The sequence below is a fragment of the Salvelinus alpinus genome, chromosome 12, assembly GCF_045679555.1.
Source record: "Salvelinus alpinus chromosome 12, SLU_Salpinus.1, whole genome shotgun sequence".
NCBI lineage: Eukaryota > Metazoa > Chordata > Actinopteri > Salmoniformes > Salmonidae > Salvelinus > Salvelinus alpinus.
Window position 1 is genome coordinate 47,119,423 of NC_092097.1, and position 14,735 is coordinate 47,134,157.

General features: G+C 43.1%; 1 protein-coding gene across 1 annotated transcript; it reads left to right on the forward strand.

Moving 5' to 3' along the window:
• Nucleotides 1–10,239: 10,239 nt before the first annotated feature.
• On the forward strand, nt 10,240–14,735 carry LOC139536259 (transcriptional repressor scratch 1-like). Its single transcript, XM_071336633.1, has 2 exons — nt 10,240–10,758; nt 12,933–14,735. Exons 1-2 carry the CDS (start codon nt 10,608–10,610, stop codon nt 13,766–13,768), a joined length of 987 nt encoding a protein of 328 aa, XP_071192734.1. The 5' UTR covers nt 10,240–10,607; the 3' UTR covers nt 13,769–14,735.

Genomic DNA, 14,735 nt, shown 5'->3' on the forward strand with positions numbered 1-14,735 from the left:
CAATGTTGCTGAAACAGTGTTATGGCCAGACCTAAAACCTTATGTGCAACGTGGAGTTCCTGGACAGCCCTTAGCCATGGTATATTGGCCATATATCACAAACCCCAGAGGTGCCTTATTGGTATTATAAACTGGTTACCCAACGTAATTAGAGCAGTAAAAATAAATGTTTTGTTATACCCATGGTATACAGTCTGATATACCACAGCTGTCAGCCAATTTGCATTAAGGGGTTGAACCACCCAGTTTATAATTAAACACAGCAAATGTGGCCCAATATGTAATCCCTATGCTAGTTTTACGAAAAAGATTGCAGACATCTGCAAACTGAAATCTCAGGATGTCCAACAAATTCCCCTGTCTCTTTCTGTGTCAAATGTCAAATGTGACACTAGGCTTTGACGGAAAGACTTCTGTAGTGTCATGCAGATTTTCATGATACTGGAAGGATGGACCTCCTGATTTGACACTGGTCTTTCTCATTTGTCAAAGGCAGAGAGGGTAAAGTAGCCACCCACCCAGAGAGAAGATTTGGGGAAGACCAATTGGGGGAGAAAAGTCCTTTATGAAGTAAGCGGTCATCCGCTGAGTAGAAAACACGTCTGCTCAGCAAATGGGGATTGTTCTCGTCCATCTTGATAGAGTGACTTGCAAGGTGCAGCATCTCTATGGGAAGCAGACCACTGGTCCTCATTCAACAGCTGTTCCCCTTTGGCCGCCGGGCTCAGCCACCGCTCCTCTCCTGCGAGGCCAACGTAGAGACGGGACAAAGAGTCACGTGACCTGGGCGGTTTTTAAGGGAAAGCAGCACAAATTCATCACAATGAGAGACACAGCTGGGGGTGCCCCAGTCTCCTATAGGCTACGTCACACAATATGGAGAACTCTGTGAACTCAAAGGAGTGCCAAAGAGTACACCTCATTATATCAGGGCCCGTATTTATAAAGTTCTTCATAGTAGAAGTGCTGAATAGGATCAGGTCCCTCTTGTCCATGAAGTCTCATTCTTTATGATCTAAAAGGCTAAACTGATTCTAGATCAGCAGTCCTATTCTGCAATGGTTTATGAATATGGCCCCAGCAATATATAGGTTTTCTATCAGGATTTTTTGGGGGAGGGGTATTGTGGTTTAGGCAATAATTCACATCAACAGCAAATACCTAGAATCACACAATTTAAGATCAGCTAGGCTTATGTGATTTTCCATCAGAACATCTCATAGTAAAAATTCTAAGGAAAGTAGACTGTTCTTTTTCATTGAACCATTGGGTAACACTTTACTTAAAGCCTGAATGAATAATGCATTATGATGCAGGTATTATGCATTGTAAGACCTGTTATGAGCATGTATGACCCCTGTATAATGTCTTACTATCATCTTATAATGATCCTCTTGGTTAACCTAGAACTAAAATGTCACGTCAGCTGCTTGATTAAGTTCGAGAGCCACTTGGGTGGGACTCCCGAGTGGCGTAGCAGTCTAAGACACTGCATGTCAGTGGTTGAGGGCTAAGTGCTCAATCACCATAATAGGATAGGAATTCTCAATCATCTGGACCCATCTCTTGCTGCTGGATCAAATAGGTCAAACTGGCAAGCAGGACACAGGTGTTTGTAGGATGCAGTTAGGACCTACTGGTAACCTCATGGGTACACTCGCAAATACAAGGGGAAGCACAGCCAAGAGCTGCCCAGTGACACGAGCCTACCAGACAAGCTAAACTACTTATATGCTCGCTTCGAGGCAAATAACACTGAAACATGCATGAGAGCACCAGCTGTCTGGAAGACTGTGTGATCACGCTCTCCACAGCCGATGTGAGTAAGGCCGCTGGGCCAGACGGATTACCAGGACGTGTACTGCAAGCATGTACTGACCAACTGGTAAGTGTCTTCACTGACATTTTCAACCTGTCCGAGTCTGTAAAACCAACATGTTTTAAGCAGACCACCATAGTGCCTGTGCCCAAGACCATTAAGGTAACCTGCCTAAACGACTACCGACCCATAGCACTCACGTCTGTAGCTATGAAGTGCTTCGAAAGGCTGGTCATGGCTCACATCAACACCATTATCCCAGAAACCCTAGACCCACTCCAATTTGCATACCGCACTTAGAGATCCACAGATGATGCATACTCTATTGCACTCTACACTGCCCTTTTCCACCTGGACAAAAGGAACACCTATGTGAGAAGGCTATTCATTGACTACAGCTCAGCGTTCAATACCATAGTGCCCTCAAAGCTCATCAATAAGCTAAGGACCCTGGGACTAAACACCTTCCTCTGCAACTTGATCCTGGACTTCCTGACGGGCCGCCCCCAGGTGTTAAGGGTAGATAGCAACACATCCGCCACGCAGATCCTCAACACAGGGGCCCCTCAGGGGGGCGTGCTCAATCCCCTCCTGTACTCCCTGTTCACTCATGACTGCACGGCCAGGCACGACTCCAACACCATCATTAAGTTTGCCAATGACATAACAGTGGTAGGCCTGATCACCGACAACGATGAGACAACCTATAGGGAGGAGGTCAGAGACCTGGCCGTGTGATGCCAGGACAACAACCTCTCCATCAACGTGATCAAGACAAAGGAGATGATTGTGTACTACAGGAAAAAGAGGACCGAGCACGCCCCCATTCTCATTGACGGGGCTGCAGTGGAGCAGGTTGAGAGCTTCAAGTTCCTTGGTATCCACATCACCAACAAACTAACATGGTCCAAGCACACCAAGACAGTCGTGAAGAGGGCACGACAAAACCTATTCCCCCTCATGAGACTGAAAAGATTTGGCATGGGTCCTCAGATCCTCAAAAGGTTCTACAGCTGCACCATCAAGAGCATCCTGACTGGTTGCATCACCACCTGGTAAGGCAACTGCTCGGCCTCCGACCGCAAGGCACTACAGAGGGTAGTGCGAACGGTCCAGTACATCACTGGGGCCAAGCTTCCTGCCATTCAGGACCTCTATACCAGGTGGTGTCAGAGGAAGGCCCTAAAAATGGTCAAAGACTCCAGCCACCCTAGTCATAGACTGTTCTCTCTGCTACCGCACGGCAAGCGGTACCAGAGCGCCAAGTCTAGGTCCAAGAGGCTTCTAAACAGCTTCTACCCCCAAGCCATAAGACTCCTGAACACCTAATAAAATGGCTACCCAGACTGTTGATATCATCTATGCATAGTCACTTTAATAACTCTACCTACATGTACATATTACCTCAACTAACCGGTGCCCCCCTGTATATAGTCTTGATATTGTTATTTTACTGCTGCTCTTTAATTACTTGTTACTTTTATCCATATTTTTTTTAAGCTGCATTGTTGGTTAGGGGCTCGTAAGTAAGCTTTTCACTGTATTTGGCGCATGTGACTAATAAAATTTGATTTGATTATTGTGATGCAATAATTCCCATGGCAATGTAGAATGTTCATTCAAATGATGTTAACTGATGTGGCTTATGCTAGGCAGGGCAAACCCGTATGAATAAGAATATCAAATAGAATATGACTTCAATATGACTTGAGTCTTGACCAATATACTGTACATACAGTGAGCTCCAACACATTTTTATGTTGTTTTGGCTCTGTACTCCAGCACTTTGGATTTGAAAATGCTACAATGCAACTATGAGGTTAAAGTGCAGACTGTCAGATCTAATTTGAGGGTATTTTCATCCATATCGGGTGAACCGTTTAGAAATTACAGCACTTTTTGTACATAGTCCCACCATTTGTAGGGGACCAAAAGTATTTGGACAAATTCACTTATATGTGTGTTAAGTAGTAAAAAAGTATTTGGTCCCATATTCATAGCACTCAGTGACTACATCAAGCTTGTGACTCTACACATTTGTTGCATGCATTTGCTGACTGCTTCTTCCCTAAATAGTTCTTGCATAGTTTGGAGCTGTGCTTTGGGTCATTGTCCTGTTGTAGGAGGAAATTGGCTCCAATTAAGCATCGTCCACAGGGTATGGCACGGCGTTGCAAAATGGAGTGATAGCCTTCCTTCTTCAAGATCCCTTTTACCCTGTACAAATCTCCCACTTTACCACCACCAAAGAACCCCCAGACCATCACATTGCCTCCACCATGCTTGACAGATGACGTCAAGTACAGGATCTTTTCATTTTTTCTGCATCTCACGAATGTTCTTTGTGATCCGAACACCTCAAACTTAGATTCGTCTGTCCATAACACTTTTTTCCAATCTTCCTCTGTCCAGTGTCTGTGTTCTTTTGCCCGTCTTAATATTTTATTTTTATTGGCCAGTCTGAGATATGGCTTTTTCTTTGCAACTCTGCCTAGAAGGCCAGCATCCCAGAGTCGCCTCTTCACTGTTGATGTTGGTGTTTTGCGGGTACTATTTAATGAAGCTGCCAGTTGAGGACTTATGAGGAATCTGTTTCTAAAAACTAGGCACTCTAATGTACTTGTCCTCCAGTTTGCTCTGTTCTGTGAAGGGAGTAGTACACAGCGTTGTACGAGATCTTCGGTTTCTTGGCAATTTCTCACATGGAGTAGCCTTCATTTCTCAGAACAAGAATAGACTGATGAGTTTCAGAAGATAGTTCTTTGTTTCTGGCCATTTTGAGCCTGTAATCGAACCCTAAAATGCTGATGCTCCAGATACTCAACTAGTCTAAAGAAGGCCAGTTTTATTGCTTCTTTAATCAGGACAACAGATTTCAGCTGTGCCAAATAATTGCAAAACGGTTTTCTAATGATCAATTATCCTTTTAAAATGATAAACTTGGATTAGCTAACACAACGTGCCATTGTGATGGTTGCTGATAATGTGAGTGATGGTTGCTGATAATGGGCCTCTATACACTTATGTAGATATTCCATGAAAAAAATCAGCCGTTTCCAGCTACAATAGTCATTTACAACATTACCAATGTCTACACTGATTTCTGATCAATTTGATGTTATTTTAATGGACAATTCTTTTTGCTTTTCTTTCAAAAACAAGAAAAAAATGTAAGTGACCCCAAACTTTTGAACGGTAGTGTATATCTTATATTTATTCATTTAATGTCGTAAACTTGTGTTCATTAGACCAACTGCCTGCTCATCAAATGAAGTATCTGTAGTCGCACACATCTTGATTATTGACTCCATACTCTGATTGCACTCCATTTGTTGCGTTCAGATGTCAACCACAGACAGAGAGAAGACCAGTTGTGGGAGGAGTCACATGATCCACTGACACACATAGTACCACACCATTCTCCAGCATGACCCGATGTGTATGGGGCTGCGCCGAGCAGTTTTGAGAGGCCCATCTGCTCGTGTGGTCAATACCACACACACACATTTAAACACACACTCTCGCTCAAAGAGAGTGAGACCCACAACTAGAGTGCCAATTTGCTAAATGAGACAGATTGTTTGCTTTGTGTTGAGTTTCATTTCGAAGGACGGCGCACATACAGTACATGTATCATTTTGGGTTTGCTTTGAGATTTGTCCCGTTGATTGAAACGGCTATTGATTAAGTTGATCATACTCTGTCATATGTCCTTTTGGACTTTCTCATTAAATAAACAAACGTGTTGATTTTGTTTAGATTCTTGGGCATTGGAGAAAAGTGGAAGGTGAGTTTTCCCTCCCTTGATAATATGGACAAATAAACATAGGGAAACTGAGGGCTAGTTCAGCTTACTTGGGGGCTGCAGAGGAGCTGTTGACAAGGTTGTCAGTCTTCTATCTAGCATATCTAATTTATAATTAAAAAAAGACTTACCAAAGGCCCCCATTCTAAGAAAATAAAGTTATATGTTATATGTTAGTATTCCTGACTTCCTGTCAGTTTTGACTGGAGCCAACTGCTTTGTCAGTGCCGTCATGCCACACGTGTCGAACACAGACATTTCCCCCCTTTATTCTGCAAAAAAAAACTAAAATGGCTGATAAACCAATGCAACTGATAAGGGAAATGGAGAGTGATTTGGGCAAGTTCACTTGGGCACTGTAAATGTCCATCTCTGTGTCACGGCGCCAGGCTTCGCCCCAACAGCCGGGTCCCAAAGGGAGCAGCTGAGTTGCTGGCTGTCGCATGGCTTTAAGGTGACGGAATGTAGCCCTCTACCAATATCCCACCCCTTACACCCCCTCACACTACTGCACGCCCCATTACGAAACTCTGAGCAGATGGCCCCGGGACAAAGAGTGTGAGAGGGGGAGAATTCCCTCCCCCCTGAACACACCCACACCACTTTCCCCCTTAGACCCCCCCCCCTCTAGCACACAGCTCGTGGTCTCAGCACTACAGCTGGCCCCTATCACACCCATTGTAACCTCTCCTCGAACCCCCCCAACACACAGACACACACACACTTTCCTGCATGTGCCACGTGCCCCTCAATTAGGCAGAATTGATGATGCGTTCTCCCAACATTCCTTTTTCAGCTCATATACAGATACAGTGATTATTCTAGTGGTACTTCATTTTGTGAAAAATTGCTTTTTTAATGCGGACCATAGCCAAATGGTATGTTGTTTCCTTTCAGATAAGAGTCCCCATTGGGGTCCTCTGCAGGTAATTCTCCCTTAATACTACTACTAATAATTAATAATACTCCCTTTGACAGTGCAATTGAACCGCGAGCGCTGAAGGGCTATCTGGCAAAGAGTCATTTAGTGTAAGTGCTCTCAAGGCCACAGAATGACACTTGTAGAGACAATGTCACCCCAAGTGGCAGCATCAGTTGATTGCATATTGAATAGGGACAAGGGAAGTGATATATGCTCCTCTGGGTTAGAAATATGCAGTATTATTGGCAAGCATGAAGTCCCAAGGCCAAGTGTCCTCCTACGAAAGTTAATTCACTCTGGATGTGTCCCAAATGACACCCTACTCTCCACATAGTGCACATCTTTTGACCAGAGCCCTATGGGTCCAGGTAAAAAGTAGTGCACTATATAGGGAATAGGGTGACATTTGAGGCGCAAGCCTCTTTATCAATATCAGGAGCCAAGGTCAACAGGATGCTATTGGGACATTTAGACAATAAAATTGGGTTATTTCAGTAATGCGATAGACACAAATGGTACGACATAATCATTTTTTTATGTCTTATCAGTGTAGTGGACACCTGTTCTTTTTCTGAGACACAATAGAACGCACCAAACAGGCAGTCGTCAGCATTTTCAACATTGTGTAATGTCATTGATCTACTGTCTGAAGCTGACCTTTGTATGTTGTTTGTACATTTATTTATTTTTTTATTTTTTTTGGGGGGGGGGGTTGTTTGAGCGAAAATGGCCACAGTCCACGTTTTAGCACTATAAAAAAAAGAATCACATGTTCTTGTATCCTGTGTTCCTGGTTTGTAATGTATCATTATTGGTCAATAAGAACACAATCACAAGTACTATTGAAATGAATGTCTCATGCAGTACAGTACATTTCTCCAATTGTCTGCTCTAGCATCCATCCAGATCAGGCATCATGTCACAGCTTTCTCATCCTAATGCACCTTATTCTCTCTTCTTCTGCCTTCTGTAGGTCCCAGTTCCCAGGAGACCTGGTCCTCCTCACACCACCACAACGGATGGACGTCGTGGAGAAAGACCGGTGGGAGGGAGGGAGTGACACGTTTGATTGATGACCACCGAAATGGAGAGGAGAAAGACGGACAGAATCCTTTTATCAGGATTGAGGCCCGACTAGATTAAAATGTAGTTGTACAACCCCCGTTGTGCCCCCCCGACAGCTCTCCGCCCTACTCCATCTCTCCCCCCTTATCACAACACCTAATGGGTTGATGTTTTTCTCGTATCTCTTTCCGTGACCTCTCATCAGACCTTCTTGTTAATGTCTTTGGGTGGAATAGGGATGGTGAGGATAGAGTTGATTGTAATGCCTTTTCAAGTCACCTCAAAATTCAAGTGGAGGTTTTGTCATGTGTTTGTCCTATGCAGAATCCCTGTGATCCTTGTAGCATTGTTTTCCCAAGCAGAAATAGAGCTGAAGTCAACAAAATGTTTATGTGCGTTATGGGTATGTATAAGACTACACTAAAAGTATTTTTTTCAAGAATAATTCTTCATTTTCAACTCGGTACATACTCAGAAATAAGTGAGTGAAGGGAACAAGTGGAGTGAAGGTGAAAACAAGTTAATTCCTTTCTTTTCTCAGATTCACTCACTGGTTACTGCCGATTAATGGACAAGACAATCAGGCTCATTCATTGGCTTGCAGCTGTCTCATTGTCAGGTGCTGAAGAAAGCGACTTTAGCGAAGCGCTGAAAAGACGTTCTTAGTGAAAAGGACCTGCATTTGTTTTGCAGAGGGCCCTCCACCAATGACTGGATGCGATTAGCACAAATTATCTCAATTATCGCTACTAAAACAGACAACAATAGCCACTCCCTACTAACACACTGTATGGCCTAATTGCTATGCGGTTAGCTAGTCAAATAGTGCACACTCGCACACAAAATGAATCAATGATGTGTATTGAGTAAAAACACACGTGCAATGTTGTACTTTATGTGTAAGTATCTCTACAGATTTGCAGGATTGCACATTTTCTACCATTACCTTGTTCCTTGTATGAGTAAAACACTTGTTTTCCCCCAAAAGAAATTAAACAAAAAAGGAATGAAATTAGGCATATCGCTTTTCTTGTTGTTGGAGAGAGGGTTTTCCTTCTGTTCGTGCATTAGCAAAAAATATATCCAAAGACTTTTCAAGTCACATAGCCCACAATTTAGTCCAACTGTACCTTTAGAATCTATAAATCCATCTGTGTGTGTGAGTGTGTGTGTATCCTCACAGTCCAGGCCTTGGTAAAGCCGAGTCCCAGCCACCAGGCCAAAAGTCACGTCCGGTTGACGTTGGGGTTAAGATATTCTTAAGTGGACATAAAACTGCCAGAAACCTACAATAAGGGATGAGAGTGAACAATAGCAGCTGTGGTCTCAGCACTGATTGCAGTATCTCTGAAATGTCAAAAATTTAAATGTAAAATGTGGAAGTGGTTTATGCTGGAGAGATACACATCGCAATGTAATGCCCTCCGTTCATTACATCCAATTCAATATGTACGGCTGATGGCTACATTCACATTTTACAGCCTCTGTCACATATATGTACATGTAACTACCAAAATAAAGGAAACGCCAACATAAAGTGTATTAATAGGGCGTTGGGCCACCATGAGCCGCCAGAACAGCTTCAATGCACATTGGCATAGATTCTACAACTGTCTGGAATTTGGTGTTTTGTTGATGGTGGTGGAAAACGCTGTCTCAGGCGACGCTCCAGAATCTCCCATAACTGTTCAATTGGGTTGAGATCTGGTGACTGAGACACACAAACCCTTTAAACCCCCTATGCTCCCTCTTTCAAAGCCACTGAGATCTCTTCTAGTGATGGTAGCCAAAATAATGGGCTGTCCAGCATTTTTTATACATAACCCTAAGCATGATGGGATGTTTTAATTTCTTAATTAACTTAGGAACCACACCTGTTTTCAATATACTTCAATATACTACCTCATTTAAATGTTTCCTTTTTTTTGGCAGTTGCCTATATATTGCCTTTTGTTAAAATCCATATCCCCATTTACAGGAGGTTGGTGGCACCTTAATTGGGGAGGACGGGCTCGTGGTATTGGCTGGAGCAGAATAAGTGGAATGGTATCAAACACATGGTTTATATGTGTTTGATGCCATTCCATTTGCTCCGTTACAGCCATTACCGTGAGCTGTCCTCCCCTCAGCAGCCTCCACTGCCACTTACATATACTTTATAAAAGAAGATTATCATTATGAAATCAAATTCCATTAATCAGCATTTAGCCGTTAAATATTCTAATATCTGCAGAAGGGGGTAAGACAATAGGAGACAAGATGTTGTGTGTAGTGTCACCCACGTGCTTCAGCCATGCTACTGTCTGCTCTCTCTCTCTGTGTGAGCGGAGTGATGAAGGGGTGAAAGAGTGGGGGTGGGAGGGGAGGAGGGGGAGTTGGCTGCAATGTGCATGTGCACTCGTGTGTGTGTGTGTGTGTGTGTGTGTGTGTGTGTGTGTGTGTGTGTGTGTGTGTGTGTGTGTGTGTGTGTGTGTGTGTGTGTGTGTGTGTGTGTGTGTGTGTGTGTGTGCGCGCTGGCATGCACAGACGGCTTGTGGTAATTTGATGTGTGTCCCCGGGGATGTTTGATGGATTAATGCTAAGCAGGCTCCCTTTTCCAAAGGCACCACCTGATCTTAGGGGACTCGTGTTCCATATAAAAGCCTTTGCGAGTGCTGAGCTCAGCTAGTCTAGCCATCTCCTCTTCTCTCACCCTCTATCTCTCTACACTTTATTTCTTTCTCTGTGTTCTTTCTCCTATCCTTTGTCTTTAACTTTTCCCATTCTCTTCTGTCCTTTCTGTTTCTCTTCTTTCTGGCATTCAGACTGAGGCTTTTCAGGCTATTCAGGCCTGGGAGTTTTAGCAGTGAGGGAAATCTCAGAGCATCTTTTAGCATCGTCCACCACCATTTTGGTTTTCTTTGACTTGAAGCCTTTTCTAAAGGGTGCAGGCCTTTGACTTTTTCCTGTGCAGTTTTGTTCTTCATACGTGGCATTAGGAACAGCCCGTCAAGAAAATGCCACGTTCCTTTTTGGTGAAGCAACTGAAGGTCCACGATTTCTCCTCCTCCAATCATCCTCATCAGCATCACAACGACGGATCGTACACACTCACACGTGCCATCACCGAGTCCACCACCAACTTGGCGGTCCATTTGAGTGAAAACGGTGAGTCAAGATTACTTTAAAATTCTGTCTACACATTGAAAACAAAAAGTGCATTTTCATCATTCATTTGCTTGCTGTATATTTTTTTAATTATTTTATTTTTAATTAACCTTTATTTAACTAAGCAAGTCAGTTAAGAACAAATTCTTATTTCTAATGACGGTCTTCCCCAACCAAACCCTAACGACGCTGGGCCAATTCTGCGCCGCCCTATGGGACTCCCAATCACGGCCGGTTGTGATACAGCCTGGAATCAAACCAGGGTCTGTAGTGACGCCTCTAGCACTGAGATGCAGTGCCTTAGACCGCAGCACCACTCAGGAGTATATAGATTAGAGTTGAAGGTTTTAGATATTTTTTTTGTTGCAATACTGTATTTGTTCAGGAATGGAAAAATCACAAAAGCATTTGTTTAAAAAAAAAAATGTATTTAAAAAAATATTCAGTAAACGGATCAACTTCTTGATCCATGTCTTCTGCCATGAAGCCTGTGATGTTGTGTTTGCAATTCAATCCTTTTGTTTTCTAACTCCAGTGATGCTAAATAGTATTCAGGTCACACTGGACCAATCAATTTAATACTGAGCAGATCACACAACAGGCTTTAATACTATTGTGTACATACATAATGGTATACATGGATGCGTACATTAGGCTTGAAATCCCATCCAAGCCTTTGTGAGGTCCAAACCTCTCCATCACCACCAGAAAGCAGATATCCACATGGGACTGGTTTGTCCTTAGCTGTTATTCTTGAGCTTTCCCCTTATCATCACCAACCCCCCTCCATATCTCCATCTCCTCATCCTCCTCCATCACATCTGATCTTACAGGATGCTAGATACCCACAGGGGGTCAAATTGCAGAAATTAAATCGCTCTCTCTCCCTCTAAAATCCATTGACAAAATATACAGTTTCTCTGATGAATTGACAAAACTCAATGTTAAATGGTGAAAAAGAGCATACATTAGAAAATATTACCTTAAATGGAAAAGGGCAAGATGCTTTATGTAACATCATTTGTTTATGATGTCACAAAATAGATTTTAAAAATGAGAGGGGAGTACAACCAACTTTAGATGTACAGGTTTTGTCAACTCATACTGTGATTTCAGGGCAAAACACTTCCATAAAAATTTGTGGTGTGTTTTGTTTTTGTTGTTGGTGGAATGTCCTTCATAACCACAGAGCTTTGGCTCGCCGGATCATCTGTCCCCAGATTTAGGATGCCAGCTGTCTGATTCCCTTTGTGTTGCAGGGGGAGCACAATATAGTGTGCACTGCTGTCAAGATCAGACTAGAACTCCTCCTCTCCATCCCCATCCTCAAATAACACTGCACCTGTCATTCAATCTTTCTATTACCATACTCACAGGGACTTTCAACACGCCACAGATGGAGAATGATCTGATTAAAATGAATTAGTGCTTTGGGGGATTTCTCTTCTGAGACATTCTGTTTTGGCCCAGATTTAGATATGGTGGCATGGGATGGGAAGGTGACAGGTGGATCGGTTGTGGAGAACTAACAAGTGTGTTTAATTTTATGACTGTTGTGTCAGTGCATACTTGTGTTTCGTATGTGATGGTGTTTTGATGTAGTTAGCAATGATTGTCCTTAGATGCATCCCAAATGGCACCCTATTCCCTATGGGCCCTGGTCAAAAGTAGTGCATTATATAGGGAATAGGGTGCCCTTTGGGATTCTACCCTTGTTCTGAGCCGGATGAGTTATTGATCGCTGCAAAACGGTGCACTGAAGAGTCATTCATATTTAATTCTCAAATCTTGCTGAACCAAGTACTTGCAATTGGTTTCCTGTATAGTTTCATATTGATTCGCAACGCATGGAAGATCCAGCTCACTGGACACACACTGGTTGAATCAACGTCGTTTCCATGTCATTTCAATGAAATTATGTTGAACCAACGTTGAATAGACGTTGAATCGACGTCTGTGCCCAGTGAGAGATTTTTACTCAATGGCTCAACAAAAAACTAAAAAACAACAAGATGCTTTCAACTGGCATCAGAAAGAGTGCTGGAATCATAAAACCATAGCATCCTCGACACCAAAACGTATTTTGTAACAAATTATTTAGTAAAAATGTGTATACATTTTCATAAATGTATGCCCTTATTTATTCAAAATCTTTCTCTTCCAACCCGCTACAGGCTACATCCAGGATTATGTCATCCCCTCAATATGCCAGAGCACAAAGGATCTGGGTTCGAAGCGGCAGACCGGGCTCTCTGTGGGGCCCCTGTACTCTCCGGGGAGCACGGGGAGCAGCGGGGGGGAGGACTATTCTGACCATGACATGGAGCAGCCTGACAGCCCCCACTCAAGCGTCACCACCGAGTCGGATAGCAGCATCTACTACCCGGTGGACGCTTTCCTCATCTCCGACGGCCGCTCTCGAAAAAGGGCCAACCACAGGCACCAACACAAGGAAGGTGAGGAGAGAGATAGCAGTACAGAAGCAAGCTCCACAGGAGCCACAGCGGTCAAGGCTGCCAAAGGGAAGTCCGGGAAATCCAAGGGACTGGGCCGCCACACGTGTGGCGAATGTGGCAAGACCTACGCCACCTCATCCAACCTGAGCCGCCACAAGCAGACGCACCGCAGCCTGGACGGCCAGCAGGCCAGGACATGCCCCACGTGCCACAAGGCCTATGTGTCCATGCCGGCGCTGGCCATGCACATGCTCACCCACGACCTGCGGCACGAGTGCAGCGTGTGCAGCAAGGCGTTCAGCCGGCCGTGGCTGCTGCAGGGTCACATGCGCTCGCACACGGGCGAAAAACCATTTGCCTGTGCCCACTGCGGCAAAGCATTTGCGGACCGCTCCAACCTGCGTGCCCACATGCAGACACACTCAGCCTTCAAGCACTATGAGTGCAAGCACTGCGGCAAGAGCTTTGTACTCAAGTCCTACCTGAACAAGCACTACGAGTCGGCCTGCTTCAAGGGCTCTGGAGACGAAGAGGACTGCTGCTCTGAGGACTGATCAGGGATCAGTTTATTTTCTATTTCAGCTTATTTATCCAGGTCGGTTTCACTGAGATAAAATCTCCTTACAAGAGAGACCAGGGTTGTGTTCATTAGGGCATATAACAGAAAATATTTTTAAATGCTTTGTAACTGAAAGCGAAAATGAGTGTTTCTTATTGGACAAATCCAGGTAGTCCCTCTCCTTGTTTCAGTATGATTTCTTCCATTCGGTGCCTAATAAACACAACCCTTGTCAAAGACGGCACTCCTCAACAATCGTCTTCCTCTTCCTGCCTTTTGGTAGAGAGCGATAATAATGGCATTGAGGGTTGTTCAAGAACATAGAAGATAACTGATGATGAGGACTGAATAACTTATTAAAATGTGAATATTTTTTATTCAATATTTATTTTATGGATTCTTATTTATTTACTTGCAATAATTTACATTCCAGTATTATTTTAAATGCCAATTAGCTCTTAATTCCCCTTAAACATGTCTTCCACAAGATACATATTTGTTTATTTATTAATTTTGTTCATTTATGTATTTATTTATTTATCAAATGATGAATTGATTGGTTATGTTGTTAATTGTGGATTTATGAATTGAACATCTTATAAAATGCTGTAATATATTTCTGAGACTAAGTAGTGCTATATCTGATCTCATTCACAATAATTGTTGATATATTCCTGTTCTACGTAGGAAATTATTAATATGCCCCTTTGTTTTTGAATCTATGCAAAGGATGTAATTGTAAGCTACAATGTGATAGTTAGACATGTCAAGACATGTAAAGTGAAATTGTTATACCATTATTAAGGATTGGTACCATTAATTATTTGCCCTATGTAGATCTACAATACAGCTGTTGAATTTGAATTGTACTCAACTTTGTATGTAATCATGAAAAGCCTTGAAAAAATGCCTTGAACTTTTACCAAGTAATATTAATGATTAAAATATCATATTTTCACTAA

Excerpts from the sequence above, each read along its gene's own strand:
- LOC139536259 (XM_071336633.1), top strand. The coding sequence starts at position 10,608 with ATGCCACGTTCCTTTTTGGTGAAGCAACTGAAGGTCCACGATTTCTCC. Across the intron at positions 10,759-12,932 it reads GGTCCATTTGAGTGAAAACG|GCTACATCCAGGATTATGTC; the intron begins GTGAGTCAAGAT and ends AACCCGCTACAG.